This window comes from Ahaetulla prasina, chromosome 4 (assembly GCF_028640845.1).
Source record: "Ahaetulla prasina isolate Xishuangbanna chromosome 4, ASM2864084v1, whole genome shotgun sequence".
Classification (NCBI taxonomy): Eukaryota; Metazoa; Chordata; class Lepidosauria; order Squamata; family Colubridae; genus Ahaetulla; species Ahaetulla prasina.
This window is the reverse complement of record NC_080542.1, coordinates 342,538-369,567: the sequence shown is the minus strand read 5'-3', so window position 1 is coordinate 369,567 and position 27,030 is coordinate 342,538. Positions and strand designations below refer to the sequence as shown.

The following is a 27,030-nucleotide window of genomic DNA, read 5'->3' as shown; positions in this document are numbered from 1 at the left end:
CTCCTGCAGCCACACTGCTCCCAAATACGCAGCCAATCCAGGTGTGTGGCCATGCCCCCCCCCTTCCCTTGCATGCTTACTAGCATCCTTTTTCCTCCCCCCCCCCACTTGGAGGGCTTTGTCTCCTCTCTCTCCAAGTTCACTCACACCAGTTTCATTCTTGGTTCATTTTGCTAAAGAAAAAGGGACACAACAGAACGTAAATTGTATTTTTATTGACTGACTAGAGGGCTGCCTGCTCCTTCTATCTTCCCTTTGCCCTGGCTGTGGGCCCCCCTCCCACCACTGCCCATTGGCAGGACCTGCCCAATCAGCTGGAAGTTGCTAAAAGTAACACCACCACACAGGTAGCAGCAACCTGAGTGGCAGCAGCATGGCGGGGAGATTTGGTCCGGGGCCCTTTTTCTGAAGGGCTGCTCCCTGGGGGAGAAGGGGTTCGGTTGGTACATAAGTGGTCCAGCCAAGGAAGCATAGAGGAAGCTAGGCCTGCGCAGCAAGAAGGGTAGGATCAGGGCCCTCTCCCCCAGGCTCTTAGGAAGCTGCTCCAGGCCCTCCTGCTTGGCAGTGCACCCAGAAATGCAGGAGGCGGCCTGGATTGTGTCTCCCTCCCCTCCAAGAATTGCTGGAGGGAGGAGGGCTGGGGAGCAGCCCAAAGGGGCATCTGGCACCCAGAGTGCTTGTCAAGCGTCCTGCCAGGCTCAGCAGTGGCTGGAAGAGAGGAGGGAGGGCCCGCCCGCCCACTGCTGCTTCTGTGTCAAGACCACCATCTTCAACACCACACAAAGGGTGTGTGTGTGTGTGCGCGCGCGCGCGCAAGAAGTAGGACCTTGCACTGCAAAGTTACAAATCCTGGAAGCCAGCCGGAGTGTGTGCCAAAGGCCTCTTCGGCAGCCTTTCCCACCTGCACTGAGGAGTGGGCTTGCCTGCCCCAGGAGGCCGGGCGACAAACTGCTCCGGCTGAGGCAGTGGCCTAGACCAGCAGCTGGCTCTGTGGGGGAGGGCTGGGCGGCACCTCCTCTCCGCCCACAGCCAGGAGCCCCTGGGGGCTGGAGGTGCCTGACTGGGCCATGCTGCCAAAGCAGGGGGGGGGCATGGCTGTACTGGGTGAGGGGCGTAACAAGGGGGTGCGCTCCGAATCATCGTCCTCTTCCTCCTCGTGCCCCAAGTCCAATGGCCCCGCCTCACTCTGGGCAGGCAAGGCCGGATCGCTGCCCTCTTCCCCTTCAGAGTCTGAGTCCTCCGGGGACCGGATGACCCGCTGCTTGCAAACCGGGCAGGTCTTCTTGGTTTGGGTCAGCCACGGATCCACACACTTGCAGTGGTAGGCTAAAGGGGAACAAAGGGGTCCAGGCTCACCCCTGTCCTCCACTGTGCCGCCCCACCAACCTTCCCGACCACCATCCGTCCTCAGCCAGCCTGTGGAAAGCAGATGCCGGCCACCTCTGGCTAGGCTCGCCGCAGAGTCACCCCCTTGGGCGGACCACCGGCCTTCCCTTGGCTCACCGTGGGAGCACGGCAGGATTCGCAGCCGGTCCCCATCTTCGTACTCTTCTAGGCAGATGGCGCAGACATCATACTCGTCCCCTGGGAGAAGATGGGGGCATCAGCCCACCCCAGCCATTTAGGGGCTCTTCCCCATTGCAAATGCCTATGCCCCCAGTGCTCACGGGCGCCACTGCGCGGCCACGTTGGCCGGCAGCCCCACTTGGGGCCAGGGAAGGGCACCCGGGGGCTCTGGGGGCAGCCCCTTGGCGGACACATCATGGCCCCTGGGGGACCCCGGGAGGCTGCGCGGCCAGACGAGGCCGGGCGAAGGGGGGAGGAGCAGCCCCGCAATCTTCGCCTGCCGCCTTTCCACGGACGTGGGCGCGCGAATCTGCGGGCCGCGAAAACAGGAAGCCGAGCTGGGCGGCTCAGAGCGCCCGCGAAGGGAAGTGGTCGGCGGGCGCCTCGGCGGAGCTCCAAAGAGCCGCGCGCCCAGCCTTATAAGGCAAGAGCTGCGCTGCGCTGGGCGGCCGCCGCTTCCTTCCTGCCGCCCGACGCCGCCGGCCCCGCCCGGAAAAGCCCCCCCCCCGCGCTGCCTCGGACCCGCCCCGGCCCCGTTTATCCCGCGGAGGGCAGAGGGGCGCAGCCCTCCCGCTGCCTCGCTAGCCCGTGCCGGGATCGGGCGGGCCTTTCGGGCCGGCGGCGCTCAAGAGAGAAGAGGGTCCGGCCGTCTCCAAGCGAGCAACCCTAAACCTCGCATAGAGCACGTGGCCCCGCGGACTCCGCTGGCTTGGATCCACGCAGGATTTTTCCGCGGCTGGAACGGGGTTTATTAGCGCTCCAAATTAAGCGGAGCAGGAAACGGGGGAGGGGGCTTTTCTCTGTGTGGATCAGGGTGGGAGGGGTGCCGGCTGCGCCTTCCAGGAGAGGCTCCGCAGAGCCCTGACTACTGGGAAGGGCAAAGGAGCCCCTCCAGGCAGGCCGAGGCTTGCTCAAAGCCCCCCCTCCAGCCAGATAAAAGTCTTCCGGGCCCAAGATAAGGGGCCGGCTCACAGAAGTAGTCGGCTTGTGGAGGGGGCGATCCTCAGCATCCAGACCCCCCCTCCCCCAACCCAAGACGAGACACGCCTCTCTCTGTACCGGCCTCCAGGGCAGAAGCCTGGAACATGGCAGTCCCTCCCCCAGGCCTGAAAAAAGAAGAAAAGTGGGGGGGGCAGAAACTGCAGTGAATGACCAGACAGGGACCAGATCCCCTCTGGCTGGGCCATCTGACGTCCCCTTCAGCCCAGCCCCCTGGCTATTTTAGGTATGCAAGGTGAGTGGAGGGAGGGAGGCAGGCCCCTATTTCCCTTCCGCCCAGGACCCCCCCCCTGACCTTTCTTGTACTTGTGCAGGGGGATCTTCTTCAGCTGCTCCTTGGACAGCCGGTCCTTCCGCATCCTCTTCCGATGTTGGATACACCGAACAATCTGCCACACAGGGGGAGTTTGCCCAGATTCGAATCTTATTGCTGGGGGGTGGGGGATTGAACACACACACACACACACACACACACACACACACACACACACACCAGTTCTGGAGAGTTGAGCAGAAAGGAAGTCATTTCTGGGAATGAGCAGCTGACAGGATCACCATCCTGGTTGTGTCGCTACACAACCTAACCCTGGCGTGCTGACCAGTTGCACATTCTGCATTCTGGACTGTGGGGAACGAGGTGCTGCCCTACCTGCAGGGGGCTCTGCTGGGTCACTGGCACACACTGCACCGGGCCCAGCTGGGCGGCGAAGTTGGATTGTGCAGAATCAAGAGCCAGAAGCTCCACCCTCAGCCTCCCCTCCGTGCCAGACCCCAGTGACCCCTCACCAAGATAGTGCACATCACGGCAATCACCACGCCCACCACGCCTGTGAAAGGGATGAGGTAGTAGCCCAGCGGGAAAATGTACTCGGGGATCAGGACGACATGGCCCCTGCGGAGGAAGGAGGGCAGAAGCATTAGGCCCCTGGGGGACCAGAGGGCAGAGAGTCCCTCCCCCCCTTCTGGAAAGATTCCCAAGCAGACTCAGCCTGAGAAAAAGGGTCCTGGCTGCATCACACAGCCCCCACCCAGCCCCCACCGGCCAGAAGAGGGTTGGGGGCAGCTTCTCCCTTAAGAGTCCCACGATCAGAAGGCTCAGCAGAGGTTGCCACGGATGCCTCTGCAGGAATGTCAGCAGGAACTGAAACGGGTCCCTTTCACCAAGTACTGCCAACCTCCGCACCCCCCAGGCCAGAAGCCCCAAACCACACATCCCTGCACATCTGCACAACTTTCTAAGTTTTGCCTTGCAGCCGCCATGACTACATCCAGTCTTGGTGCCGTCGTTCTTTGCCCGTCATTCCAATGTTGGAGCCCTGCAGTGAGCCCTCTCTCTCAAATACGGACTGGGATGCCAGAGCCAGGCCAGTTGCAGGGAGCCCCAGTCCTCCCCATAGCCCCTTCTGACTCCTGCTGTGCCAGGGGGCCTACCCTCTCTCATAGGTGAAGAGGCTCCGCAGGTAGGTGGCTGCCGTTTCGCCCGTGAAGACGGAAGGTACGGTGATGAGCCTGCGCAGCTGGTCTGGGGAAGGAAGAGGGGCAGTCAGGTGGGGAAGGATCTGGGGGGACCCCCAAGGCCCAGAGCAAAGCCACCCGCCTCCACTCACCGTCCTCCCAAACCATGTTCAGCAGTTCATCCGAGCCAACGTTGTAGACAATGACGCCCAGGAAGCCAGCCTGCTGAGCGTGGTAGACCTGCCGGGAGACACAGGAGGGGCTGAGGCGGCTCCCCAGGGCCTCTTCTCCAGAAGCCGCCCTGGCTGTCCACACACAGGGTGGGGGCAACCCGTCTCCCGGCCCCTGGGCTTGTCCCGTGCAGCCTGGAAATCCCAGTGAAGGGATCCGCTCCCCCACCACCATCCCCACCTTAACGTCAAAGCTGCAGTTGAACCGCCGGACGAGGGCGATGAAGACGCTGCTGTTGGACGGAGGCGCCTGGAGGGGCAGGCAGGCGCTGGCTGGCCTGGCTTCCATTAGAAGACCCTGCGGGGGAGGCAGGCAGCTCAGGGAGGAGGGACGGGGGGCACGGAGGGAGGGATGGCTCTCCACCTGCCCAGATACCTACCATGAGTCCTTCCCGGGGCAGCGGGTACCCGAAAATGGCTGGCAGGTCAGGGAACTCCATGCTGGTATTGTGGTCCGACACCTGAGGAGGGAGGCAGTCACTCTGCAGCCATGGGCCCCTTCCACCCCCTCAGCAGCTCCAGGGAGCCCATCTTTAGACACTGCCCACCCTCACTGCCATTCCTCTCCTCTCCACCCCAGCTCTGCAGGGGGCAAACTGTTCGAGCAGCTGCAACTTTGGGCACCAACCAGCTCCTTCATGGTCTAGGGAAGCAGCACCCCAGGCTGCAACTGGCCACCAGGAGGCCATCTTACCAGTGGAGCACTGAAAAGGCCTCGCCTTGGTCCAAGCGCCCTCTAGTGGCTGGTGCCAGCACTTCAGGAAAGGGCAGGGAAATGAGACCCACCAGAGACCCCAGGCTGTGCTGAGTGGGGGGAGCTCACCGCGTGGATGTAGCCCTTCGCAGCAGGCAGCTCCCATAACAGGCAGACTGGCAGGACGAGGGCTGCAGCGGCTGGCAGGAGGTGCCTGGGTTGCATCCTGAAGCGTGGGGGGCAACCGGAGCTCCTAGGAGAATGTGGCAGAGCCCGTCAGGCAAAGGGGCTGCTTCTTCCCCCAAGCTCACTAGGCCAGGGAGGTGCCCACCAGACCAGCCAGGCCCTGAGCCCCACCAGGGACTAGCAGCACTGCTTGTCCTGCTAGGCAGCTATTGCCTGTGCCCCACCTCCTCATCCAAATAAACTGACAAAGATCATTGGTCTATCAGCCCGCCCTTCCCAACTCTCTGCCTCCTGCTGCCTACACACACGACAGAGACTGGCATTCAGTTCTGGCATGCCGGGGGCACACAGAACCTCCAGACGACCTGGCAAAGAACTGCTGACGGGCAAAAAGATCTCCCAGCGCCAACCCGGTTGATGGAGGGAGGGGGACGACTGTGCCACAAATCTGACTGCATCAGCTCATGCAGCCTTTGGAGTCCCCCTTGGTCGCTGGGAGGGGGGGGCTGCAGATGCAGATAAGGGGCAATTGGCTTCCTCCACTCATGGGGGGTCGGTCAGCAGCCCCTTCCTTCTGGACACCGCCCGAGTACCTTTCCTGCACAGCAGAAGATTAATCCTGCACAGCATCAAAAAGTCCTTTCCTACCTCCTCCCCCCCCTCGTTTAGCTGAGCTTCCTTGGGGTCCAACAGGTTTCCCGTATCCTTGCCCACCATTTTAAGGTTGGTCGCCTTCCCATGGGCCCGGGGAAAGTGTCAACCCTGAAGCAGGGCCTGCCTGGCCAAGCTGCCCCGGCCCTTGGGAGGGGGCCAAAACACTCCCGAACAAAAGGCCCAAAGGGTCCTATGTGGTGTGTGTCCCTCCAGAATTGCTCCCTTCTTTTCACTAGGCTGTATGTCCCCTTCCCCCCCAAGAGTCAGGATCAGAGTTGCCCCTTCTAGAACGCAGGGCAGGAACCCCTCTTCTTCCCTTCTGAGACCAGCTCATTTGTGGGGCACCTTGGTAGGCTGGGCAGCAGAACCCTGGGCACCAGACAAGGTGCCAAGAACATCTGGCAGGCTGGCTGCCAGGGGCTTTGCAGGGTAGCAAGGCCAAAGGAGGCCTTCCACTCATCATGCTAGACCACGGTCTGTTTCAGTACGGTTTATTAAGCCACAACTGGCTGGATTCACACACAGACCCAAAAGAGCCGCAATATGGCTAAACATCTTGTGGGATGAAGCAACGCCAACCCTTGCTGAGTGGGGGCACCCATTCTAGGTCCTGAAGGAGTCGAGAGGGGTGCTCAGGCCCATCACAGGGAGGTTTCCTCCACCATGCAGTCCAAGCCAGACTTCCCCCAGGCTTATAGAAGCAGCCCTCATTTAACGACTGCCTCGCACAATGAACATTTGCAGTTATGACAGGAAGGAAAAAGTAACTTCGCAACAAATCTTTGTATCTACGCCCATCGTAAGTCTGTAAAACAAAGAAAAGCTGATCATAAGCACCATTGCGGTTACCCCTTAACAACCGCTTCGCTTAAACAACAGCAATCGCGGTTGCTAAAGGAGGACAACCCGCATCTCACCAACTTCCCTCCAGCCAGAAGGCACTGACCCGCGTGCTGAGGTGCCAGGCTCTCCTTTAGGGGATGTGCAGAGATGGCATCTGCTGGCAGAGCAAAGGGCAGTCCCCGCAGAGGAAGAGAACCGGTGGGCCACCGATGCCAGCAGCTCAAGCGCCCATCCTTTGGCTTCTGCCGATGGCCTCCCCACCCCCCACCCCAATCAGAGGCCTCTGTTCCAGTGGCAGCCTCCTCCAAAGACACCCACCCACCCAGCTTCCCCCCAGGGAGAACCCCCTGCTCAGCTCAGACCCAAAGGCTACTCTGGCAGCAGAGCAAGGTCAGTGGGCCTGCCCGCTGGAGGTTGCTCTCAACCAGGCCCTGCCCCACCCCATGGGGAGAGCAGCTGAGAATTGCTCACTGTTGCATAACCCCCTTCCCCAACCCTTCTCTGGCCTTCCTGGATAGGTTAGCTCATTGTCCTTTGGGGGCCTCTAAAGCGGGTGGCTCATCCTCCCCTTCCCTAGGCGCTTTGTTTGCCCAGGTGGTGCCCCAGCCCCTCCCTCCTCCTCCTCCTCCTCCTCGATCATCTGAACAACTTTTCTTCCCAGGATCCCCTCCTGATTTCCCAGCAAATCACTTGAAATGACTGGTCCATCAGGGCTCCAGGGGCCTTTCTGCTGAGTCAGCCGGCACTGCCTGTGTCTCCAGCCTTCCCCCACAAGACCCCTTTCCTCTCCTCCCCATTTCGTCGCCTTCAGCTTTTCCCAGTCAGCCGAAGGGCCTCCGCTCTCGGCGTTTTCCCTCTTGGGCGGGGTCTCCCTTTGCTTGCCTTGAACAGGCCTCCGATTCCTCCCCCGCTTGTATCTAGGCTAGGCTGGGGACAGCCAGGCGTCGTTTCCCCTCGCCCCCGACGCCCCCGGACAAGTCCCGAGGCCTCGAAGCGAGCGGCCTGCTTTTCATCCCGGCGCCCCTTTCCGTGCGCCCCCCGTGGCCCTCGGCGGCGCCGGGCAGCGAAAGGGCCGCCCCAGCCCGAAGGACCGGTTGGGGTTGGTCCGGGGGGCGCTGCTGCCTCCGCGGGGCCCCGCCAGGCTCCGACCCTCGCCCGGCCCGGCTGCCCCCGTCTTCCGCCCAAAGAGGGCAGCGGAGGGGGGGGCTCGACTGCCGAACTCGGCCCCGGGAACGAGCCGAGCCCCCCCGTCGCCCCCGCCCGGCCCCCCGTCTCACCTTCCCGGAGGGGCGCCTGCCGCCCACTGCTCTGTTTACAAGCCCTGCGCGCTCCGGGAACACCCGGCGCTCTCGCGATAGGCGGGCAGAGGGGGGGCGGGACGCGGCGCCCCTCCGCAGGGGATGCCGGCCGTTGTAGTTCCGCCCCGTTCTTCCGCACTCGACGCCTCCTTCCCACGTGACTCCGCCGCGGCGCCCCGAACTACGACGCCCACAATCCGTCGGGCTCCCCGGTCCCCCGCCACGACCCTTCCGCTGCGCGCGCACTCCGGGCCGAGTCACCTTGATCCCGGGGCCAGCGGAGCCGGTATGGCGGCGGCGGCGGCGGGTCCGGGGAAGCCCAAGACCTCGCCCAAGTCCGTCAAGTTCCTCTTCGGCGGCCTGGCCGGGTGAGCCTCCGGAGTGGGCGGGGCGGCGCTCCCGGGAGGAGCCCCCGCCCGGTGCGACCCCCCCTCTCCCTCCCTCCCCCGCAGGATGGCGGCCACGGTGTTCGTGCAGCCGCTGGACTTGGTGAAGAACCGGATGCAGCTGAGCGGCGAGGGCGCCAAGACGCGCGAGTACAAGACCAGCCTGCACGCGGTGGGCAGCATCCTGCGCCAGGAGGGGCTGCGCGGCATCTACACCGGGTGGGTAGGGGGCGAGGGCGGGAGGGCGGGAGGGGCGCGTGGGCGGGCGGGGCGGGGGTCTCACGGCCGGGCTGCTCCCCCCCCCCGCAGGCTCTCGGCCGGGCTGCTCCGCCAGGCCACCTACACGACCACCCGGCTGGGCATCTACACCGTCCTCTTCGAGCGGCTGACGGGCGCCGACGGGACGCCCCCCGGCTTCCTCCTCAAGGCGCTCATCGGCATGACGGCCGGCGCCACCGGGGCCTTCGTGGGCACCCCCGCCGAGGTGGCCCTCATCCGCATGACCGCCGACGGCAGGTGCGTCCGGGGGCCGGGCGGGGGGCGTCGCGGGCCGGGGGTGGCGGCGGCGGCGGCGGCGGCAGCGGCTCTTCTCGCTGGCTCGCTCGCTCCCTCTCTCGCAGGCTGCCCCCGGAGCAGCGCCGAGGCTACAGCAACGTCTTCAACGCGCTGCTGCGGATCACTCGCGAGGAAGGCGTCCCCACGCTCTGGAGGGTAGGCGGGTCTGGGGTCACCTGGGGAATAGGAGGGAGCCCCGATGGCCTCTTGGGGGCCCTGCCCGCTTCTTCCCTTCGCTGGCCCCTGCAGCAGAAGCACCTGCCCGGCCCCTCCCCCCAACTGCTCTTGGGGGCTCCCTCCCTCCCTCCCTCCCCCCAGGAAGGCAGGCAACTGGGGGCCCAGCCCTGCCTTCCCTGCTCCCTTCCTCTTCTGCCCTAGGGATGCGTGCCCACCATGGCCCGGGCAGTGGTTGTCAACGCAGCCCAGCTGGCATCCTACTCCCAGTCGAAGCAGTTCCTCATGGACTCAGGTAGGTGGGCCGCCCTTCCAGGTGGCCGAGGGCTGAGGAGCCTTTTGAGGGTCAGTCCTTTAGAAGGGGGGGGGTGTCTGTGTGCCTGGGCTGCCTTCCCCAAGCAGTAGGAGGGGATTCAGTCTTTGCCCACCTGCCTGCTGGGGCTGAGCAGCTCATCTCCCACGCAGAGCTCCTGGGCAGAGGCTCCGCCCGGACAGTCAGCGTTGCCTAGGGTGGGTGCAGCAGCAACAGCCCCCCCTCCCTTTGCCTCTCCTCCAGGGTACTTCCAAGACAACATCTTGTGCCACTTTTGTGCCAGCATGATTAGTGGGTTGGTGACGACAGCGGCCTCCATGCCTGTGGACATCGCCAAGACCAGGTCGGGCTTCTGCGGCCTCTTGTTCTGGAGGGGGGTGTCTTGGGGAGTGGAAGATGGCCCCGGGGGAATCTGCTAGAGCAGCACCTGCTTCCTAAAGTTGAGAAACGCTGCACTAGGTGCCCCTCAGAAATCCCCTGACTTTCTTTCCTGACTGGGGCAGGGCTGGTTCTGGCTTGGGCTCTGCAGCTGGCCACCTCTCCACCTGAGCCCCTCCGTCGCTCCTTCTGCCTTTCTGCAGGATCCAGAACATGCGGATGATCGACGGGAAGCCTGAGTACCGGAACGGACTGGTGAGTGTGGTCATCCCGACCGAGCAATTTGTGTTCTGGGATAGAAGTGGCTGCAGCCCTGCCCTTCAGCTGCATGAGAGGGAGGAGGGAGCAGATGAGAACTTCCTCCCTCCATCCCCCCACGACACCCCTCAAAAGTTTGGATGCTTTAGGGGGCGGGGGGGGGGAATAAGCTCCAACGCAAGGTGCAGCCAGGTCCTCCTGCCCCAGAGATGGTGCCAGCAGGAGCCCCGCAACCGTCCTCGGCAGGATCTCTGCAAGGCCCCTTTAGTGGTACCTTGGGTGGTACGAGAGCTGATCTCGGCCACTGCTTGCCAGCCGTTTTGGATAGTTCTGGTCTCAGGACCCCTCGCCCCCCCCGAGGAAAGTCCCTCCAGCTCTGATGGCGCTTGCCCACCTTGGTCTCCCCAAGCCCCCTCCTCACTCTGCGGGGCGCTTGTGGTGGAGGCTGGCCAAATTCTGTCGTTCTGCTCTCTTATTTCTATGATCACGTATGTCCCTCGAGCCCAAAAAAGTTGGAAATGGCACAGGGTCTCCTGCCACAGAAGACCTCCAAGGTCCTTTCCAGCCCTGCCTCTCTATGTTCCAAGTCCACCGGAAGAGTTTATAATTTGGAAAATCGGCTCCTGTCGAGACAGCCTAAAACTGCTGGGGCTGAGCAGCTCATCTCCCACGCAGAGCTCCTGGGCAGAGGCTCCGCCGGACAGTCAGCGTTGCCTAGGGTGGGTGCAGCAGCAACAGCCCCTCCCTTTGCCTCTCCTCCAGGGTACTTCCAAGACAACATCTTGTGCCACTTTTGTGCCAGCATGATTAGTGGGTTGGTGACGACAGCGGCCTCCATGCCTGTGGACATCGCCAAGACCAGGTCGGGCTTCTGCGGCCTCTTGTTCTGGAGGGGGGTGTCTTGGGGAGTGGAAGATGGCCCCGGGGGAATCTGCTAGAGCAGCACCTGCTTCCTAAAGTTGAGAAACGCTGCACTAGGTGCCCCTCAGAAATCCCCTGACTTTCTTTCCTGACTGGGGCAGGGCTGGTTCTGGCTTGGGCTCTGCAGCTGGCCACCTCTCCACCTGAGCCCCTCCGTCGCTCCTTCTGCCTTTCTGCAGGATCCAGAACATGCGGATGATCGACGGGAAGCCTGAGTACCGGAACGGACTGGTGAGTGTGGTCATCCCGACCGGAGCAATTTGTGTTCTGGGATAGAAGTGGCTGCAGCCCTGCCCTTCAGCTGCATGAGAGAGGGAGGGGAGGGAGCAGATGAGGAACTTCCTCCCTCCATCCCCCCACGACACCCCTCAAAAGTTTGGATGCTTTAGGGGGCGGGGGGGGGGAACAAGCTCCAACGCAAGGTGCAGCCAGGTCCTCCTGCCCCAGAGATGGTGCCAGCAGGAGCCCCGCAACCGTCCTCGGCAGGATCTCTGCAAGGCCCCTTTAGTGGTACCTTGGGTGGTACGAGAGCTGATCTCGGCCACTGCTTGCCAGCCGTTTTGGATAGTTCTGGTCTCAGGACCCCTCGCCCCCCCCGAGGAAAGTCCCTCCAGCTCTGATGGCGCTTGCCCACCTTGGTCTCCCCAAGCCCCCTCCTCACTCTGCGGGGCGCTTGTGGTGGAGGCTGGCCAAATTCTGTCGTTCTGCTCTCTTATTTCTATGATCACGTATGTCCCTCGAGCCCAAAAAAGTTGGAAATGGCACAGGGTCTCCTGCCACAGAAGACCTCCAAGGTCCTTTCCAGCCCTGCCTCTCTATGTTCCAAGTCCACCGGAAGAGTTTATAATTTGGAAAATCGGCTCCTGTCGAGACAGCCTAAAACTGCTGGGCTGTTTGAGATTGTTTGGGCAGTCCTGCCACCAGTTACTTGTGTTAAATTTAACTTCTTTTTTCTGTAGGATACTAACTACCTCAGCTGTTTACAAATTTGATAAACTTCATCTTGTCGTGAATGAAAATATGGAGGAATTAAGCCAAGGACCAACCCTTGTGCTCCCCCCTCCCCCCCGATCAATTGCCCTCCCGGTCAGGCCCAGAGCTGGCTGCCTGTGGCCCCAGGGCTGCTGGGGTTGGCTCCAGTGATTCCGCCAGGCCCTTCCCAGGCCGGTCTCCAGGGGAGGCAGCAGGAAAGAACCTGCAGAGCCTGAATTTAGCCAACATCTAGATAAGCTTGGGGGGGAGACAGGAGGGGGCTGCTTGGTGGGAGGGTGATACAGCCGCTGCGTGTGTGTGCCTTACCCTGCAGGGTTGCTACTTTGTGGGGGAGGGGTCTGGTTGTGCAAGCCAGCCAGGGCAGGATGGGGCAGTTGCTGGACTTTAGCAGACCTTGGGGAGAAGCAAAGTCCGGTGGGGGGGGGGCACTGTGGGTGTTGGCGGTGGGGTTCCAGGCCAGCTGTGCCTGCCCACTGTAGGTGATCCTGCCTGGCTGCTGTGCCCTGTCCACTTTCCCTCCCAGGCTCAGCCAGAGGAGGGGCTGCCTATGCCAAAGACCCCCAATTCTGGACGGGGCAGCTGCATGGTCCCTATCCCGTGTTGGGGAGGGGGATTCCAAGCAGGCCGGATGTTGGCTGCTTCCTCTTTCTGCTCATGACCTTGGGGGACTTCTCTCTCTCCCCCCTCCCGCTTCCAGGACGTGCTGGCGAAGGTCGTCCGCTACGAAGGCTTCTTCAGCCTCTGGAAGGGCTTCACACCCTATTACGCCCGCCTCGGCCCCCACACCGTCCTGACCTTCATCTTTCTGGAGCAGCTGAACAAGTTCTATGGGAAGTTCTTCCTCGGGACCTGAGGGACCCAGCTCCCCAATGCCAGCACTCTCCACCCTCCTCCCTCCCTCCCCGGGCGAGGGCAGATGCAAGGCAGGGCCCCCTTCTCCCACCAATCCCGAGCACCGACTGAGTCCTCCCAGGACAGCGGGTGGACGCTATTTATTGGGGAAGGGGGTGTGCATGGGCCCTGAGCCCGCTGTAGAGAGGCTGCAGAGAAAGCAGCCACCTCTCTTCGCTTTGTACTGAGTAAACGCAATCATGCGCCGAATTAACTGCCCCTCTGAGCCCTTCCGTGTGTTGTGTGGGGCTGGAGGGCTCTTGGGGGCTCCCACCGAGTGTCGTCCTCTCAGGGAGGCCTTCACCCCGTCCTAGTGGGGCCCCTGAATTCCCAGAGCAGATGATGCTGCCTCCCATTGGGGAAGGGTCCCTATCCCCACTGCACATGTTCAGGGAGGCACAACCGAGCGCAGCTGGGAAGCCGTCCAGGCCTTGTTCCCGGAGGCATCGGGGCAGAGCAGCCGCACAGAGCTGGCCTTGTCTCCTTGCCCTCCTCTGACGAAGGCTCGCTGAGCAGGGCTGACTGGTGACGGCCCACATGGTGCTGGGGTGCTCCCCTCCCCCAGCCGCTCCCCTCCCCAGGCTGCCATCCACACATCCCTGTTATCTTCTCCTTCGACTCAGAGGGCCCTGCAGGCAGCTTGGAAATGCATGGTGGACCAGCCCTTCTCCTTCGGGGCACCAGACGCTCTCCGTGACCTCAGTCTGGTTGCCAAGCCAGGCAGCTGGGAGGAGGGGGCCCCGTAGGGGCAAACCTCTTGTCAAACTGCAACGCAGCAAGTGAGCCTGCAGGCTGCCTCGGCCAGCCACACAGAGGGCTGTGATGGAGGCAGGCGCTTCTGTGCAGAAGTAGAGAGAAGTGAAGGGGGAAGTCCAGCCCCCACTGCAGACTCTGGGGCCACGGCTGTGGGCTGAGTGATCAGATCCGAGGTGGAACCACCCCAAAGTCCTTTGGCCAGACCCAACCGGAGAGCCTGTCCTGGGCTGCTCCAGGGAGAGAGGGAGGGCAAAAATGAAAGAGGAAATTCTGGACCTCGGGGGTGTGGTGGGGGGAGAAAGAAGGGCTCAAAGCTTTTATTCAAAAGAAGCAGGCTGGCGTCCACACGCGTGTGCAAGCTTTAGGGCCGCACAGAGCCCTTCATCGCTGCTGCTGTCGGATGCATCTGGGCCCGAGAATGGCAACAGTCCCCCACGCCAAAGGAGAGGGTGGTGGTGGGGCTTTTCACGGCTGGCCGGAGGCTGCGGAGAAGCCCCTCGCCCTAGTGGGCTGGGAAGGGGTCCTCCGGCACCGTGTTGAGGTGACCCATGAAGAAGATGGCCAGGGTGCCGATGGTGAAGAGCAGGATGGCCAGCCAGAAGCAGAGCTTGTCAATCATCTGCCCGATCAGCATCCAATTCTCCATCTCCTGGGAGGGAGGGGCAAAGGGGTCAGCGGGGTGGGGAGGGGGAGGCAGCTTCTCTTGGCTTGGTCCTGCTGACTCACCGCCCCGTGGCTGTTCTGCTCCTTGGTGCTCTTGCTGATGAAGTTGCAGGCATCCACACACTCCTTGATCTCCGGGGCCAGGCTGGAGAGGTTCTTGTACAGCATGGTGGTCATCTGCACATCCAGCCCATCTGGGGGGGGCAGAAGGGGGGGGAATGAAGGTAGTGCAAAGCCTCCATCTCTTGCACGCGCACCAAAGCTCTCCTTTCTCACTTTTCTGGAGCGTGCTGGCCAACGAGTGCCGGCACTGCCCTGGGCACTCCTTCCAAGGGGGCGTTTCTGCTCACCACCTGTTGGGCAGGACCTGGCAGAGGCTGCGAGTGAGGAGCCAAGGTGGCATTCATAGCTAAAAGGGTGGCAGCTTCAGGCAAAGTCAAAGACCTCTGGCCTAAACTGAGCCTTGCTTGCTGCCCCCACCCCCAATCAAGTGTACGATTTCAAGGGCTTGATAGGCATCGGGTGTCCTCTCAGGAATGGGGAGACTGGCTGCCTTGGCAGGACAGCGCAGGGCAAGGGCGTGCGGTCCTTGGTGAGTCGGCTGGCAGCCAGGCAGGCAGGAAGCAAGACATCCGGAGGAACCCCCCTGCCCATGACCCGCACCGTAATCAGGCGCCCTCTGCAGCCCATGGCGGTGGCCCTGGTGCTCAAAGAGGACCTCACTCCGGGCCTTCTTCAGGATGTACTCCTCAGCCTTGACCAAGATGGAGAAGGAGCGCCGAGGGCAGGGGCCGCCTTGGGACTCGTCATCTGCGGGGCCGATGGTGGAGCCCAGGTAGTGCGGGAGGATCTTGAGGAAGAGCTGTGGGGGGGGAGAGCAGGAAGGCATGGTCAAGCGTGCCCAGGCCTCTCTCCCCTCTGCGGGTGAAACCGAAGGAGAGGCTAGTGGAACTGAAGCTGCTACTGATGTTAAAGCTCATATCTTTAATGTGTTTGTGGACCGACCAGCTGTGCTTAACAACTGCAGCACTTGGTGTGCAGAAGCTGCTGGGCTGAGACCCAAAATATTGGCAGGAGAGGTCAGGAGGCCGAAAGAAGCTGCAGGTGAATTGTTTGAGGACCAAGGGGGTCCCGGCAGATGGGGAAGTGGGAGAGGGGCTGCCTGTTATACTGACAGGGCAAAACAAAGTGGTTGAATGGCTCAAACGGCTTTCCTCGCTCCCCTCTTTGCCTTGCCTTGCCTTTGGCCTTCTTCCTTCCTGCCCTCTGGGAGGAACCCTGTGATGAGGGGTGGGGGGTCTGGAGATGCTGGCAGTCCCCCCCCCTTCTTCAGCCCCTATTTTCTCAGCTGGCTGAGAGTTGGCCAACCTTGGCCGCTTTAAGAGGTCAGCTCCCAAACACCCCCCCCCCCAAAGGTGGCTGAGGAATCGTGGGAGTTGAAGTCCACCAGCCCTGATCGACCCTGAAGGCTCGCTTGGCATTCTGAGCCTGGGCAAGGCCATCAGCTGGTCTCAGCCTCTCAAGGGGCTCCAGGTTCCACCCCGAAGCCTTCGCCTCTTCAGCCATCCGCCATGAGGCCACCTGCAGGGTTCCTTCGGCATCCCTTGGCACTTAAAGAGAGGGTGCCCATCTCTGGCCACCACGCTTGGCTCCAGCCAAACCACCCTGGCATCACTTTTCCCCCCCTCCCTCACGTGCTTGAGCCTGGGGGACAGGCGGTGGGTGCTGGGGCTGCGCAGGGAGACGTTCAGCACCACGACGCAGTTCGTGACGATCAGGGTGGCCACCGTCATCACAAAGAGCAGGTACCTGGCGGCAGGAAGAGAAAAGCAACAGGTGGGCCCGGCTGCTTCCTGGGGCCTCCCTACCATGCAGGCTGGCAGCCACTCACTTGCCAATGAGGGGGACGCTGAGTGAGGTTGCGGGCACCTTCTGGGCAATCAGGAAGAGGAAGACCGTCTGGGCCAGCAGGACCGAGATGCTGACCGTGCACTTCTGGCCACCGGCTGCCAGGCAGGAATCTGGTAGGTGAGAGCAGCGAGGCTGCCCAGGGCCTCCCGATGCCCTTCCCTCTCCCCCAACACAACAGCCCCCTTTCCTCCCCCTCGCAGCTCACCCTGGGCGGGCAGGAAGTAGACCAGGACCACCAGGGAGGAAATGAGCACGCAGGGCACGATAATGTTGATGATGTAGAAGAGCGGCTTGCGCTGGATGATGAGGATGTAGTGGATCTCGGAGAAGCCTGGGGCCTCTAGCCCGGCCATGGGGGCCAGGACCCGGCGGGCTGGGCGGTGCCGGATGGCCCACTCCCCGTTCTCTGAAACAGAGGGCCCCGAGGCATTGCAGCTGGGCTGCCCGGGGGCCCCCAAGGCCAGGGGATCCAAGGGCCAGCCCACAGGGGGGCCTCGGCCTCTGCTTCCCGGCTCAGCACCCCCCTCCCCCACTACCTGTGAAGGCCTGGAGGTCAATGATGACCTCCTCCACTGGCTCAGCGGTGTCATCATCGAGGCCGTACTGCAGCTCGACCTCCCGGGCATTGTGGGTTTTGGACCTGGAGGAGTAGAAGACCAGGAGGCCAGGGCAAGGCCGGGCCTCCCCCTCTCCTTCAGCAACCCCCAAGGCACAACAAGGAGCCGCAGATGCCCCCCTGCCCAGAATCCCGATGGGAGCCCCGACCCACCGGAAGATGAGGGAGCAGTTCTGCCAGTCAAAAGGGAAGAAGGTGACCTCGATGGGGCAGGAGCTGCGGAAGATGGCGGGGGGCAGCCAGTACACAGACCCCCCGGGGGAGATCAGGACGTTGGCAGAATAGGCCACCTCAAAGTTGCCGTCAATGCTGGGGGGGAAAGGGGGTGTTAGGAGGAGGAGGAGGAAGGCACCTCCCTTCGGCAGCTCCCCTGCCCATCCCCCACTCACTTGTTCTCCAGGACAATGTCCGGCAGCCACACTTGGTCAGCCGGGACCCGCAGGTCTTTGTCATATTCCTCGCTGCTGAAGTTCAGCCGATAGTCCACCCATTGCTGAGGCCAGGAGGGGAAAGTGGTGGTGGTGACCCTCTCTCGGCAGGGCAGATCCCCTGGGGAGCCCCCTGCCAAGTGGGGTGGGGCTGAAGTTGAGCCTCGGCTGCTGCCCAGAAGACTGCCCGGGTAGGAGATAAAGCCCCCCCCCAAGGGAGCCTTAAGCGGTGGGTGGCCAGTGGAGGTCCAGGATGGGGCAGTCCCCCAGGGTGGTCCTTGCCTGAGCGATCCAGACATTGGTGGTCAGCGTCTCCTCTTTGGCATTCTGGAGGAAGGGAGGAAGGAAAGAACATGCCTCTCACTGCTCCTCAACTCCCTCGAAGCCCCCAGGTCTCCCCCTCCCTCCAGGGGTGGGGAAAGGACCCCCCCTACCAGTGAGATGAGGTTGGTGAGGGTCAGCTTCAAGGAGACCTGGAGCACTTCGCCCACACTCTGGGCCGGCCACTGGGACTTGTCATAGTTGGCAAAAAGGCGGTTGAAGAGCTTGCGCTCCTTGTTGCTCTCTGGGGACGCTGTGGGGTGGGGGGGCGGGGGGGGGCAGAATGATATTCCAGGGAGCAGCCCAACCCCACTCCACCCCCAAGCCTTGTCCGCTCCTTACCGAGGGTCGCCCAACCAAGCAGGAGCCCCAGGCAGAAGCCCCGAGCCAGGCTGCCCACTACCTGCATGGCCAGCCTGAGAGACACTTTGCAGAAAGGGGAAGAGTTATTTTGAGGCTGCTCCTGGATGGGAGGAGGGGCACCGGATATCCTCTCCCCCCACCAAGCTTCAGAGACATTCGCTTCCCAGGCTCCGGAGCACCTGTTGGCACATGCTTGGCATCGGTGGCAGAGCAGCTGGGGACGAAGGGCACCAGTGAGCTGGCCTGAAATCCTTGGGGTCCTTTGCTGGGAGTGCCCCACAAGCAGGCCTGGAGAGGGGGCAGCTGGCCACAGCCCCGCCACTTGTCAAAGGCTCTGCCACCCAATGGTCCATCCATCGGTTCTGGCAAGGTGGGGGGAGGCAGGGGGAACAGCCAGGGGAAACACATCCATCCCACTGCACAAAACTGATCTTCTGCATTCCTACAACTCAGGGAGACAACATTTAGAATAACAACAGGGTTGGAAGGGGCCTTGGTGGTCTGTCTAGTCTCAATCCTGTTTCAGGCAAATGGCTGTCCAGTCCCTCCCTAAAACTCTCCACCGATGGGGCAGCCCCAACTCCTGGAAGCCATTTGTGCTCCAAGGGGCAGAAGTGGGAGATGGGGGAGCCTTGAGCCGTGAGGGGGGGGGGCTTGGCTTTGTGACTGGCTATGCATGCAGATGAAGGCAGCTGTGTCCAGGGGCCAGGATGGAGCTATAGGAGACATGGGTCACCTCTGTCAGAGAGGGGGAGCAGCTTCTCCCCATCCCCCAACTCCCCAGGCCCACTGATGCCATCCGTGGCTTGGCCTGATCCAAAGAGATCCCTTCTGTGTGGTCTGACCCTTTGCCGGATGCCCCAAGTCCCTGCTTGGGGGAGATCTTATTGCAAGGGAGCCCCAAGGTCTCCTTGCAAGGCATTCCCAGGCCGTGCTGGGGGGCAGAGATCAAGGGAAGGAAGGGCTGCATCTGGGCAGACAGATAAAGCCCCATCCTTCCCCCATATCAGTTGCCCTTATCCGGCTCCTGCGGGGAGAGCAGGACGTGGCACTCACACCACCACTGTGACTAAGCAGGGAGAGGCACCACCGTCCTTGCTGAGCGCATCTGCCAGCGGATCTGCCCCACTCTGGGCAGACTCCTTTCATAAATGCCCCTCCAAGGAACCCTGAGTGGGAGAGGCTCATTTGCAGGCAGCGCCAGCATCGCAGCACAGCTGAACTGCCGCTTAAAGCCTCAGCGCCAGCAGGTCAGCCCATCAAGGGAAACTTGGATCCGGTGTGAAGGAACGAGGAGGAGGAGGAGGAGGGCAAGCGGAGATCACCTGCCCTGCAAGGTAGGCTGCCTAGAACAGCAGCAGGCAGTGGGGTAGGTTCATGAAGGCAGAAATCAGCTGTGGAAAGCCTGAAGGAGGGTCGAACCACAAACCCAGAAAAAGACTCCCGGTGGGTGCCTCAGGCTGGAAAGCTTTGGCCCGGGGGGTGGGGGTGGGGGTGGGGAGACTGTGGCCAGGCGGCAACTTTGCAGCTGTGTGCAACTAGACAGGTTCTGGTGCTGAGCTGGAACCTGAGCAGGAAGGGCCTTTTGCTGCTTGGAGGCTCCCCTCAGGCGGGTAGGAAGGCAAATCCTTTTTCCTCTCCAACCTTCGGTGGTGGAATTGCCAGGCCAAAGGGCAGGACGGGGCTCTGGCCACCCTTGCTTAGAACCAGGGAGGCTCCCGGGCAGCCTCTGGCTTCTCAGCCCTCCCACCAAGCACTTCCATCTTCTGGGCAGAGGAGCCCTTGCCCGCTGGCCTTGACACCATCTTCCCTTGGCCCAAAAGCATTTTGCTTAAGTAAATAGTTTAAATGTCCCTGGAGACTCTCAGCCATCCAGATCCTGGGTGTCCCAAAGGTGCTTTTTCAAGAGGCAACTGGACTTTCTGGTTTTTCTTTGAAGACCTTTCGCTTCTCATCCAAGAAGCTTCTTCAGCTCTGACTGGATGGTGGGGAATGGAAGACAGCTGGTCATTTGCATCCTTTGAGAGAGTCCTTCAGGCCACTTGGAGGTTTATCTGTCTTCAGGGTCACCTGAGTGGTGCAAATGGGTATGGAGCCTTCTTGGACTGTGTTGTAGACCAGAGGTAGCTAGCGGTCAAGCAGAGGTCCAGCATAGCACATACGTGGTCTGGGCTGAGCTTGATTCTGGCACCTAAAGTGCTTTCTTGTAGCAGCCGTTTTTTCCACGATCTTTTTCACAGCTTCGGTTGTTGGAATGCAGGTGAAAAGGGAAGTCGCGTCACAGGAAACCATGGTCTCATCTGGGTCCAGTGTGCCTTGCTGGCAAAGTCCTGTTGTTGATGTGTTGCTGTGATGGGGTGGTGTTGCCAACTAGAGGAGCTAATCAGCTAATTATCCAGTCAGAGCTGAAGAAGCAAAAGGTCTTCAAAAAAGAAAGAAAAGAAAACCGAGAAAGTCCAGTTGCCTCTTGAAAAAGCACCTTTGGGATAAGTAGTTTAAAATTCCACTTTGCCAACCCAGGGAAGATAAAATCAGTATTGTTTTGCCAGGGGTGTATTTACTTAAAGCTATTCCTCTGAAATATTAAACCATCTCTAACCTGTTCAACCAGGTTGCTAATGTATTAAGAATTTTTTTAGGGTGAGGACAATACCCCCTCCCCCAACTAGATTTGCTTTATTTAAATTACAATCCTCCTGTAAAGATTGGAGGTTTCAGCTACTTTATGTGGTTCAGATGTGGACCCCAGCCTCATTTTGCAATTGGCTCCCTTGAGCTCCATCCAGTTTGGGAGCCCTCAAATAGCAGCAGACAGAAGGCCACGCCCCTTAGACTTATACAGAATAGAATAGAATAGAATAGAATTTTTATTGGCCAAGTGTGATTGGACACACAAGGAATTTGGCTTGGTGCATATGCTCTCACTGTACATAAAAGAAAAGATACCTTCATCAAGGTATAACACTTACAACACTTAATGATAGTCATAGGGTACAAATTTAACACTTTTTAATGATAGTCATAGGGTACAAATAAGCAATCAGGAAACAATATCGATATAAATCGTAAGGATACAAGCAACAAAGTTGCAGTCATAGTCATAAGTGGAAGGAGATGGGTGATGAGAACGATGAGAAGATTAATAGTAGTGCAGATTTAGTAAATAGTTTGACAGTGTTGAGGGAATTATTTGTTTAGCAGAGTGATGGCGTTCGGGAAGAAACTGTTCTTGTGTCTAGTTGTTCTGGTGTGCAGTGCTCTGTAGCTCGTTTTGAGGGTAGGAGTTCTGTAAATATTTTCACAGCCATGGCAGGTTGGTAGCCATTGTTTTTTCTGAAGTTCTAATTGTCCTCTGAAGTCTGTGTCTGTCTTGTTGGTTTGCAGAACCAAACCAGACAGTTATAGAGGTGCAGATGACAGACGCAATAATTCCTCTGTAGAACTGTATTGGCAGCTCCTTGGGCACTTTGAGCTTTCTGAGTTGGCGCAGAAAGAACATTCTTGGTTGTGCTTTTTTGATGAAGTTTTTGATGTTAGCTGTCCATTTTAGATCTTGCGATATGGTAGTACCTAGAAATTTGAAGGTCTTTACTGTTGGAACTGTATTGCCTAGTATTGTGAGAGATGGAAGTATGGAAGAGTTTCTCCTAAAGTCTACCACCATTTCTACAGTTTTGAGTGTGTTCAGTTCTAGATTGTTCCGGTCGCACCACGAGACTAGTCGTTCAACCTCCCGTTTATATGTGGATTCATCATTGTTTTGAATGAGACCGATCACTGTTGTGTCATCTGCGAACTTCAGTTGTTTAACAGATATACGCTTCACAGCCTTCTCTAAGCAGTTTACATAGTCAGCCTATGGTCCCCAACAACAATCTGACTCCTCATTTTACCAACCTCAGAAGGATGGAAGGCTGAGTCCACCTTGAGCCGATCACAATCAAACTGCTGGCAGTCGGCAGTCAGCAGAATTAGCCTGTGTAATTCTGCCTTCTAACCACTGTGCCACGATGGCTCTGGGATGTTAGGTGTCAGGCTCCAGGTTCAAATGCTCTACAGAAACCGGAGTTTTTCTCCACCTCGGGAACTTTGCATATCCTGGTGCTATATCACTTGCAGAAAAGGAGGTATACAATCGATCAGGAGATTATAATTTTCTACCAGCGTCTCGCAACCTCAGGAGTTTGAAGCTGGGTGGGCTTCAACTCTCAGCTGTGCCGGCTGAGGAATTCTGGGAGTTGAAGTCCACCCAGCCTCAAACTGCCGAGGTTGAGAGAGGCTGTAATCTATAACATTTGATAGATATTAAATGCAGGTGTTCATAATTATGAGCCTAATTAGGGTTATTCAGCAACTATTTTGATATCACAGTGGCCTCGGCCCTATTTTTAGCTGTCGCTTTGGTGCATTTCCTGCGTTAAAAGCCACAAGACATATTTGGAAGATGTGGAATCGAAGCTGCTGAAGTCTGTGAAGTGAGAGTGTCGTCCATTAATTCCCGGCTGAACCCAGAGGCCTCGGCCTAGCCTGAAACTCTTGAATTGGTGCCACCAATAGAATCTGTTTTGGTTGTACCCAAATCGCCCTGCAGCGTTTATTAAGATGAATGGTTAGGATGAAGGTAGATTCTGAAGGAAGTCCATCTCTGTGGTCAATAGATGTCTTGCGTAATCCATCCCTTGTGGTTGAGATGTTCAGCATGGAGAGTAGCAAGAAGGCTGGGGTTCCCCTCAGAGGGTCAGCAAGAAAGAGGGAGCCTCTGTGGGAGATGAGGAAGGGAAAAACTGCCCCAAATGTGGAGATTCCCCCCACCCCACATGGCAGGAAATGCTGGCTGCTTTTCTGCTGCTTGCTACACAAAGTCTCAGTTCAGAATAACAGTGAGAGTTGTGGGCTTCCTGGGCAGCCCCTCCCCTTGCCTGTAAGAGCAACTGTAAGGCCAGCCGCCCCCAGACCTTTGCAACGAGAGAGGGGCTGATGGCTCAGAAGGAAGCGCCAGGGCTCAGCAACTCCCTAGGAGTTGCCCCCTCCTTCCTGAGGGCTTGCAGGGGTGGGTCCCCAATATTTCTGGCACCAGGGACAGGTTGATCTTGGGGGATGGTTTCATGCATAGCCCAGATCCCACATGAGCGCAGATGAAACTTCCCTAACAGGCCCAGCCCCAGTAGTGGTCCACAGCTTGGGGAATGGGAACCACGGCTGTAAAGGATCTTCCCCAGCCGTGGGTCCTAGCCGTGGGGAGTCATTCTGCCCATTTCTTCTCCTTGTGGGCCCCTACAAGCGGAGGTCAGAGGGATGCAGGGGAAAGCTTCTACATCAACCACTGCAGCCAGTCAGAACAATTCCCAGCCGATCTCCCAACGCGTCCATGTAGCTGTGGCTTGAATGTTTATCTTAGACCCCCTGTGTGGCCTCCTTCCCACAGATGCTGCAGGGTCTGCTGGCCCCCCTCCTTCTGGCTGCCTCAGTTGCTGTGGTGGGAGCCATGCCTTCCCCTGAGCAGTGCAAGTCCGAGATGAACAAGATCAAGGACCTGCTGGAGATGAGCTGTGTAGACAAGGGGCTGACCAACATCCCCAGCGGGCTGCCCAAGGACACGGGCATCCTGCTCCTCGCCTCCAACCAGCTGGCCAAGGTTGCCCTGGCCTCCTTCCAGCACCTGCCACAGCTGAGTGAGCTGGACCTGTCCAACAACAGCCTGAAAGCTCTGGAGACCGGCAGCACCCTGCCCGAACTCAAGCAGCTGCTTCTGTCCCATAATGGCCTGGAGAGCTTGCCCGCTTTCCCGGGGCTGCCCAGCCTGAGGCGCTTGGCATTGGGGCACAACCAGCTCTCCCAGCTGCCCGAGGGGAGCTTCCGTGACCTGGGGCAGCTGCATGAGCTGGAGTTGCAGGGCAACCGGCTGCAGAGCCTGCCTGGCAGAGCCTTTGAAGGCCTGCCGATGCTGAAGGATCTGGACCTGTCGGACAACTGCCTGGAGGTGCTGCCCCCAGAGCTGCTGGCTGAGCTGCCCAAGCTGGAGATTCTGCGGCTGGAGAGGAATCGGCTGGAGCGCGTGCCAGACGGCTTCTTCTCAGGCACCGAGTATGCCTACATCTACCTGGTGGGGAACCCCTGGCTGTGTGACTGCCGTCTGGACTACCTGCGCAAGTGGATCAACGACAACGAGTTCTTTGTGTACACTCGCATGACCGTACAGGAGGACGGCTTTGACAAGGAGGTCACGGAGAATGAGCCCCAAAAAGTCCACTGCCAGGCGCCCCCCGAGGAGAAGGGCCAGCCTGTCATGAGTTTCGAAGCTGACTGTCCTGCGGGTGAAAGCTGGACTCCCTCTCCGATCACTTCTCCTTCGATGGCCACTGCCCCCCTGACTCCACAGTTCAGGAGTTGGTTCAGGAGTCAGGGGAGCGCCTGGAGGCGGTCCTCGCACAGCCCAAGCACAGCCATCAGCCCAACTGGTGCCGCTCTCACAACCACAACAAGCACTTCAGGGCTAAGTTCTACAATGACACACTCCCCTACAACCACCAGTCCTGGTCCAACCACCATTCTTAATATCCTCACCACATCCACAGCTGTAGTCACATTCGGCCTTTCCACCAGTGGTGCCACTGCGGGAAGGTCAACTGCAACTTCTAATGGTCCCATGACAGCCCCAGGCCCCTCAACCGCCCACGTCCCAACCCCCCGTGTACCTACCACGATGGGAACCTCTTGCACCCCGCTTCCTCTCAGTCCCACTGCCTTGATGATAACCACCCCACTTCCCCCGAAGGCCCCTCCAACAACAACAACCGCAGCCGGGCATCCTCCGAGCCCTGCGGCCCTGGTCCCCTCCACCCTCACCCCCACCCATGTCAAAAGCTCACCCAGGATTTCTGCTCCCCTTTCCACCCACAAGTTTTTTCCCCCACCTCCCCCCAAGCCCTCTGCCGACTGTCTCTGCCCCGCCCTGCCCGTCAGGGTTCTTGGAGTGGCTGCTCGTAAGGGGTCCAACACAGAGTGGCTGGCTGGCTCTTGCTGCCTCCTGCGCCTGGTGCTCTACCTCGTCTGCCTGGCATTGGTGGCCCTGCCAACCCTGGCCCTGCTCTGTTGGCTGGGCTGGCTCTATCTCAGCTGGTACCGCCAGGCTGTGCGAGGGGCTCCAGGGTCTCGCTTGGTCAGGCCCCAGCAATGGCAGAAAGCCTCCCCCAAAGGATGGCAGCCGATGTTTGCTGAAGCCCCACGTCCCACATCCGGGCCCCGGATCTATCGCGTCTGCAAGAAGTTCCAGGTGGCTCCTTCCCGCCACATCACCTGGATGCTGGTCAGCCTGCCTGGCTCTGCCGGAAAATGGGCACAGATGCAGGCCAGGCTGTCCTCCTACAGCTTGGACAGAGGAAAGGACACCCTGGGGGCCGTGAGGGTGAAATATGCTGCAGCCTCTTTATAAGGGCCAACCAATCTGGCAAATCAGAAGCCCCCAATGTCCCTTTAAAGGGGGGAGCTTGGGCAGGCGGCTTGCAGTCCAACAACCAGGGGAGAGGGGGGGAAGAGGGGGGGGGGCTAGACATGCATGTATGAGAGGCACCCAGTTCCTCTTCCCAATGATGAATCCAGTTAAGTGTTCCCAGTGACGGTTCTGGCCCCACAAATCTTGCAACTGTTCCCAGATCTCCCCAATTATTATTACTGTATCTTTGTACCATGTTGCTTTGGACAGTACCAGAGAGGATGTGGTTGCCTGTGAGGGAGGAGGCGGGAGTGCACAGGTGGGGGTCTCTGCACGTCTCTGCTTAGGAGCCCTTCAGTCTCTGCAGATGATCAGGGGCTGCTGAGAAGTTGGGGAGGGTCCATTTTTCCAGCCTCTTGAGGGTCTGGCGGGGGGGAGGGGAAGCGCAGTTCCTGCCCCAACACTGCAAAGTTGCAGTGGTTGTGGGATGCAGTGATTGGGGAAGGGTTCTCTATCCCAGCTGCGACTATGGCCCTCCCCAGATAGCCTCCCAGCTGATGGCTCAGATGCGTGCAAAACCTTCACTGCCCCCAACCACCAAAGACCAGGGGCCTGTTAAGGCAGGGCTGACCTACAACCCAGAGAAAAGGGGGACTAGACCCTGATGTGTGTGTGGTTTTTTTTTGCAACATTCCCTTGTCTTCAAAGTAGGCCAGGGTCCACACGGACTTGCCGTTGTCTCACGATGCCCTTGAGGGAAGCTGCCCTGCTACGACTGGCCTTTGGGCGTCCTTGCCACGAGACCCCCATTCCTTTCCGCAGGAGGGGGAAGAGGCAGCGCACTCATTCATCAAGGAGGCCCTTGCTGAGACCGACAGCCTCCCTTCCTCATGCCATCCGACCGCTCCCTGCTGGCTCACACTGGAGGGCATAAGCAGGTCCAAAGCGTCTCCACGCAGGAGACCCCAAAGACACATGCGTGAACCCCACCTTTCAGAAATGCAGTAATCAGCTTTGCTGCCACCAGAGGGCACTAGCCATCCACACAGCTGAGAAACCAGCTAAGTCCCTCCAAGGAGGAAAACCCCAAAACAAACAAGGCCTTTAGGGGACTCCTATTGGGTGGGGGAATTCTTGCATGGGGTGCATGGAAGCCTTCCAAAGGAGGTCAGTGGACCCCTCCAGCCTTGCAGCTGCTGCGTGGAGCTGGGTCTTTTGGAGCAGCCAAGAGCCTGTGGAAGCTCCCCCGCACAGCCTGGGGCCCAGAGTGCTGGACAGGTGGCCAGTGCTTCCCCATAGCAGTGGGGGTGGGGAGCAGGAAGCCCCCTTTGGGCTCAGTTGCTGAGGGTAGCTGAAGGGCACAGCCCGGCAAGGGTGCGGCCAGGAGGGCTGGGGGTGGGAAGCGGATGAGGCAACGGGCAGGGGTCTCTTCCTCGGCATCCAGTTAGAATAAAACTAGTTTTCCTTGCACGACCTGCCTGCCTCTATCTGCTTCTTCCTCCTTCTGTCTCCGGGTGGGACCGCAGAGAAACAGCAGCAGCTTCCCTTCCAGGCCAAACATGGCTGCATTTAGATGATTAAAAGGAGCCTCCCTTCCTGCCAGTCCCCTCCATATCTGCATTCCCCCCCCCCTCACAATCCTGCTTTCACCCTGCTTGTTCCACACAGGGCTGGCAGGCACCCCCCCTCCCCCCCCAAGGGCAGCAAAGCCGTCCCCTCCCTTTCAAGGTCAGTGCAGCAGCCTCC

General features: G+C 59.8%; 4 protein-coding genes across 8 annotated transcripts; 2 read left to right on the top strand and 2 right to left on the bottom strand.

Annotated features, from left to right (window-relative positions):
• Positions 1-195: 195 nt before the first annotated feature.
• RNF167 (ring finger protein 167) lies at positions 196-8,027 on the bottom strand. 3 transcript variants are annotated; one of them, XM_058181349.1, is made up of 10 exons: positions 7,905-8,027; positions 5,074-5,197; positions 4,631-4,711; positions 4,432-4,548; positions 4,173-4,260; positions 3,997-4,087; positions 3,352-3,457; positions 2,861-2,954; positions 1,504-1,584; positions 196-1,326 (listed from the first exon to the last, which is right to left on the bottom strand). In XM_058181349.1, exons 2-10 carry the CDS (start codon positions 5,167-5,169, stop codon positions 971-973), a joined length of 1,110 nt encoding a protein of 369 aa, XP_058037332.1. In that variant the 5' UTR covers positions 5,170-5,197; positions 7,905-8,027; the 3' UTR covers positions 196-970. The 3 variants fall into 3 exon arrangements, with proteins under 3 accessions (XP_058037332.1, XP_058037333.1, XP_058037331.1); XM_058181350.1 differs by having other exon boundaries at positions 5,074-6,589; positions 7,905-7,965; XM_058181348.1 differs by lacking the exon at positions 7,905-8,027 and having other exon boundaries at positions 5,074-6,892.
• SLC25A11 (solute carrier family 25 member 11) lies at positions 8,013-13,013 on the top strand. The gene is made up of 8 exons (XM_058181406.1): positions 8,013-8,293; positions 8,378-8,530; positions 8,621-8,827; positions 8,932-9,022; positions 9,245-9,335; positions 9,597-9,696; positions 9,935-9,986; positions 12,601-13,013. The coding sequence occupies exons 1-8, from the start codon at positions 8,028-8,030 to the stop codon at positions 12,754-12,756; spliced, it is 1,116 nt and encodes a 371-aa protein (XP_058037389.1). The 5' UTR covers positions 8,013-8,027; the 3' UTR covers positions 12,757-13,013.
• An 817-nt stretch (positions 13,014-13,830) lies between these two features.
• On the bottom strand, positions 13,831-17,955 carry CHRNE (cholinergic receptor nicotinic epsilon subunit). The gene is made up of 12 exons (XM_058181405.1): positions 17,832-17,955; positions 17,603-17,742; positions 17,451-17,495; positions 17,130-17,233; positions 16,894-17,049; positions 16,661-16,764; positions 16,330-16,530; positions 16,105-16,219; positions 15,908-16,022; positions 14,877-15,075; positions 14,277-14,407; positions 13,831-14,199 (listed from the first exon to the last, which is right to left on the bottom strand). The coding sequence occupies exons 1-12, from the start codon at positions 17,896-17,898 to the stop codon at positions 14,053-14,055; spliced, it is 1,524 nt and encodes a 507-aa protein (XP_058037388.1). The 5' UTR covers positions 17,899-17,955; the 3' UTR covers positions 13,831-14,052.
• Positions 17,956-18,891: 936 nt separating this feature from the next.
• GP1BA (glycoprotein Ib platelet subunit alpha) lies at positions 18,892-26,896 on the top strand. 3 transcript variants are annotated; one of them, XM_058181325.1, is made up of 2 exons: positions 18,892-19,189; positions 23,278-26,896. In XM_058181325.1, exons 1-2 carry the CDS (start codon positions 19,004-19,006, stop codon positions 25,282-25,284), a joined length of 2,193 nt encoding a protein of 730 aa, XP_058037308.1. In that variant the 5' UTR covers positions 18,892-19,003; the 3' UTR covers positions 25,285-26,896. The 3 variants fall into 3 exon arrangements, with proteins under 3 accessions (XP_058037308.1, XP_058037310.1, XP_058037309.1); XM_058181327.1 differs by having other exon boundaries at positions 19,122-19,221; XM_058181326.1 differs by having other exon boundaries at positions 19,169-19,298.
• Positions 26,897-27,030: the final 134 nt, after the last annotated feature.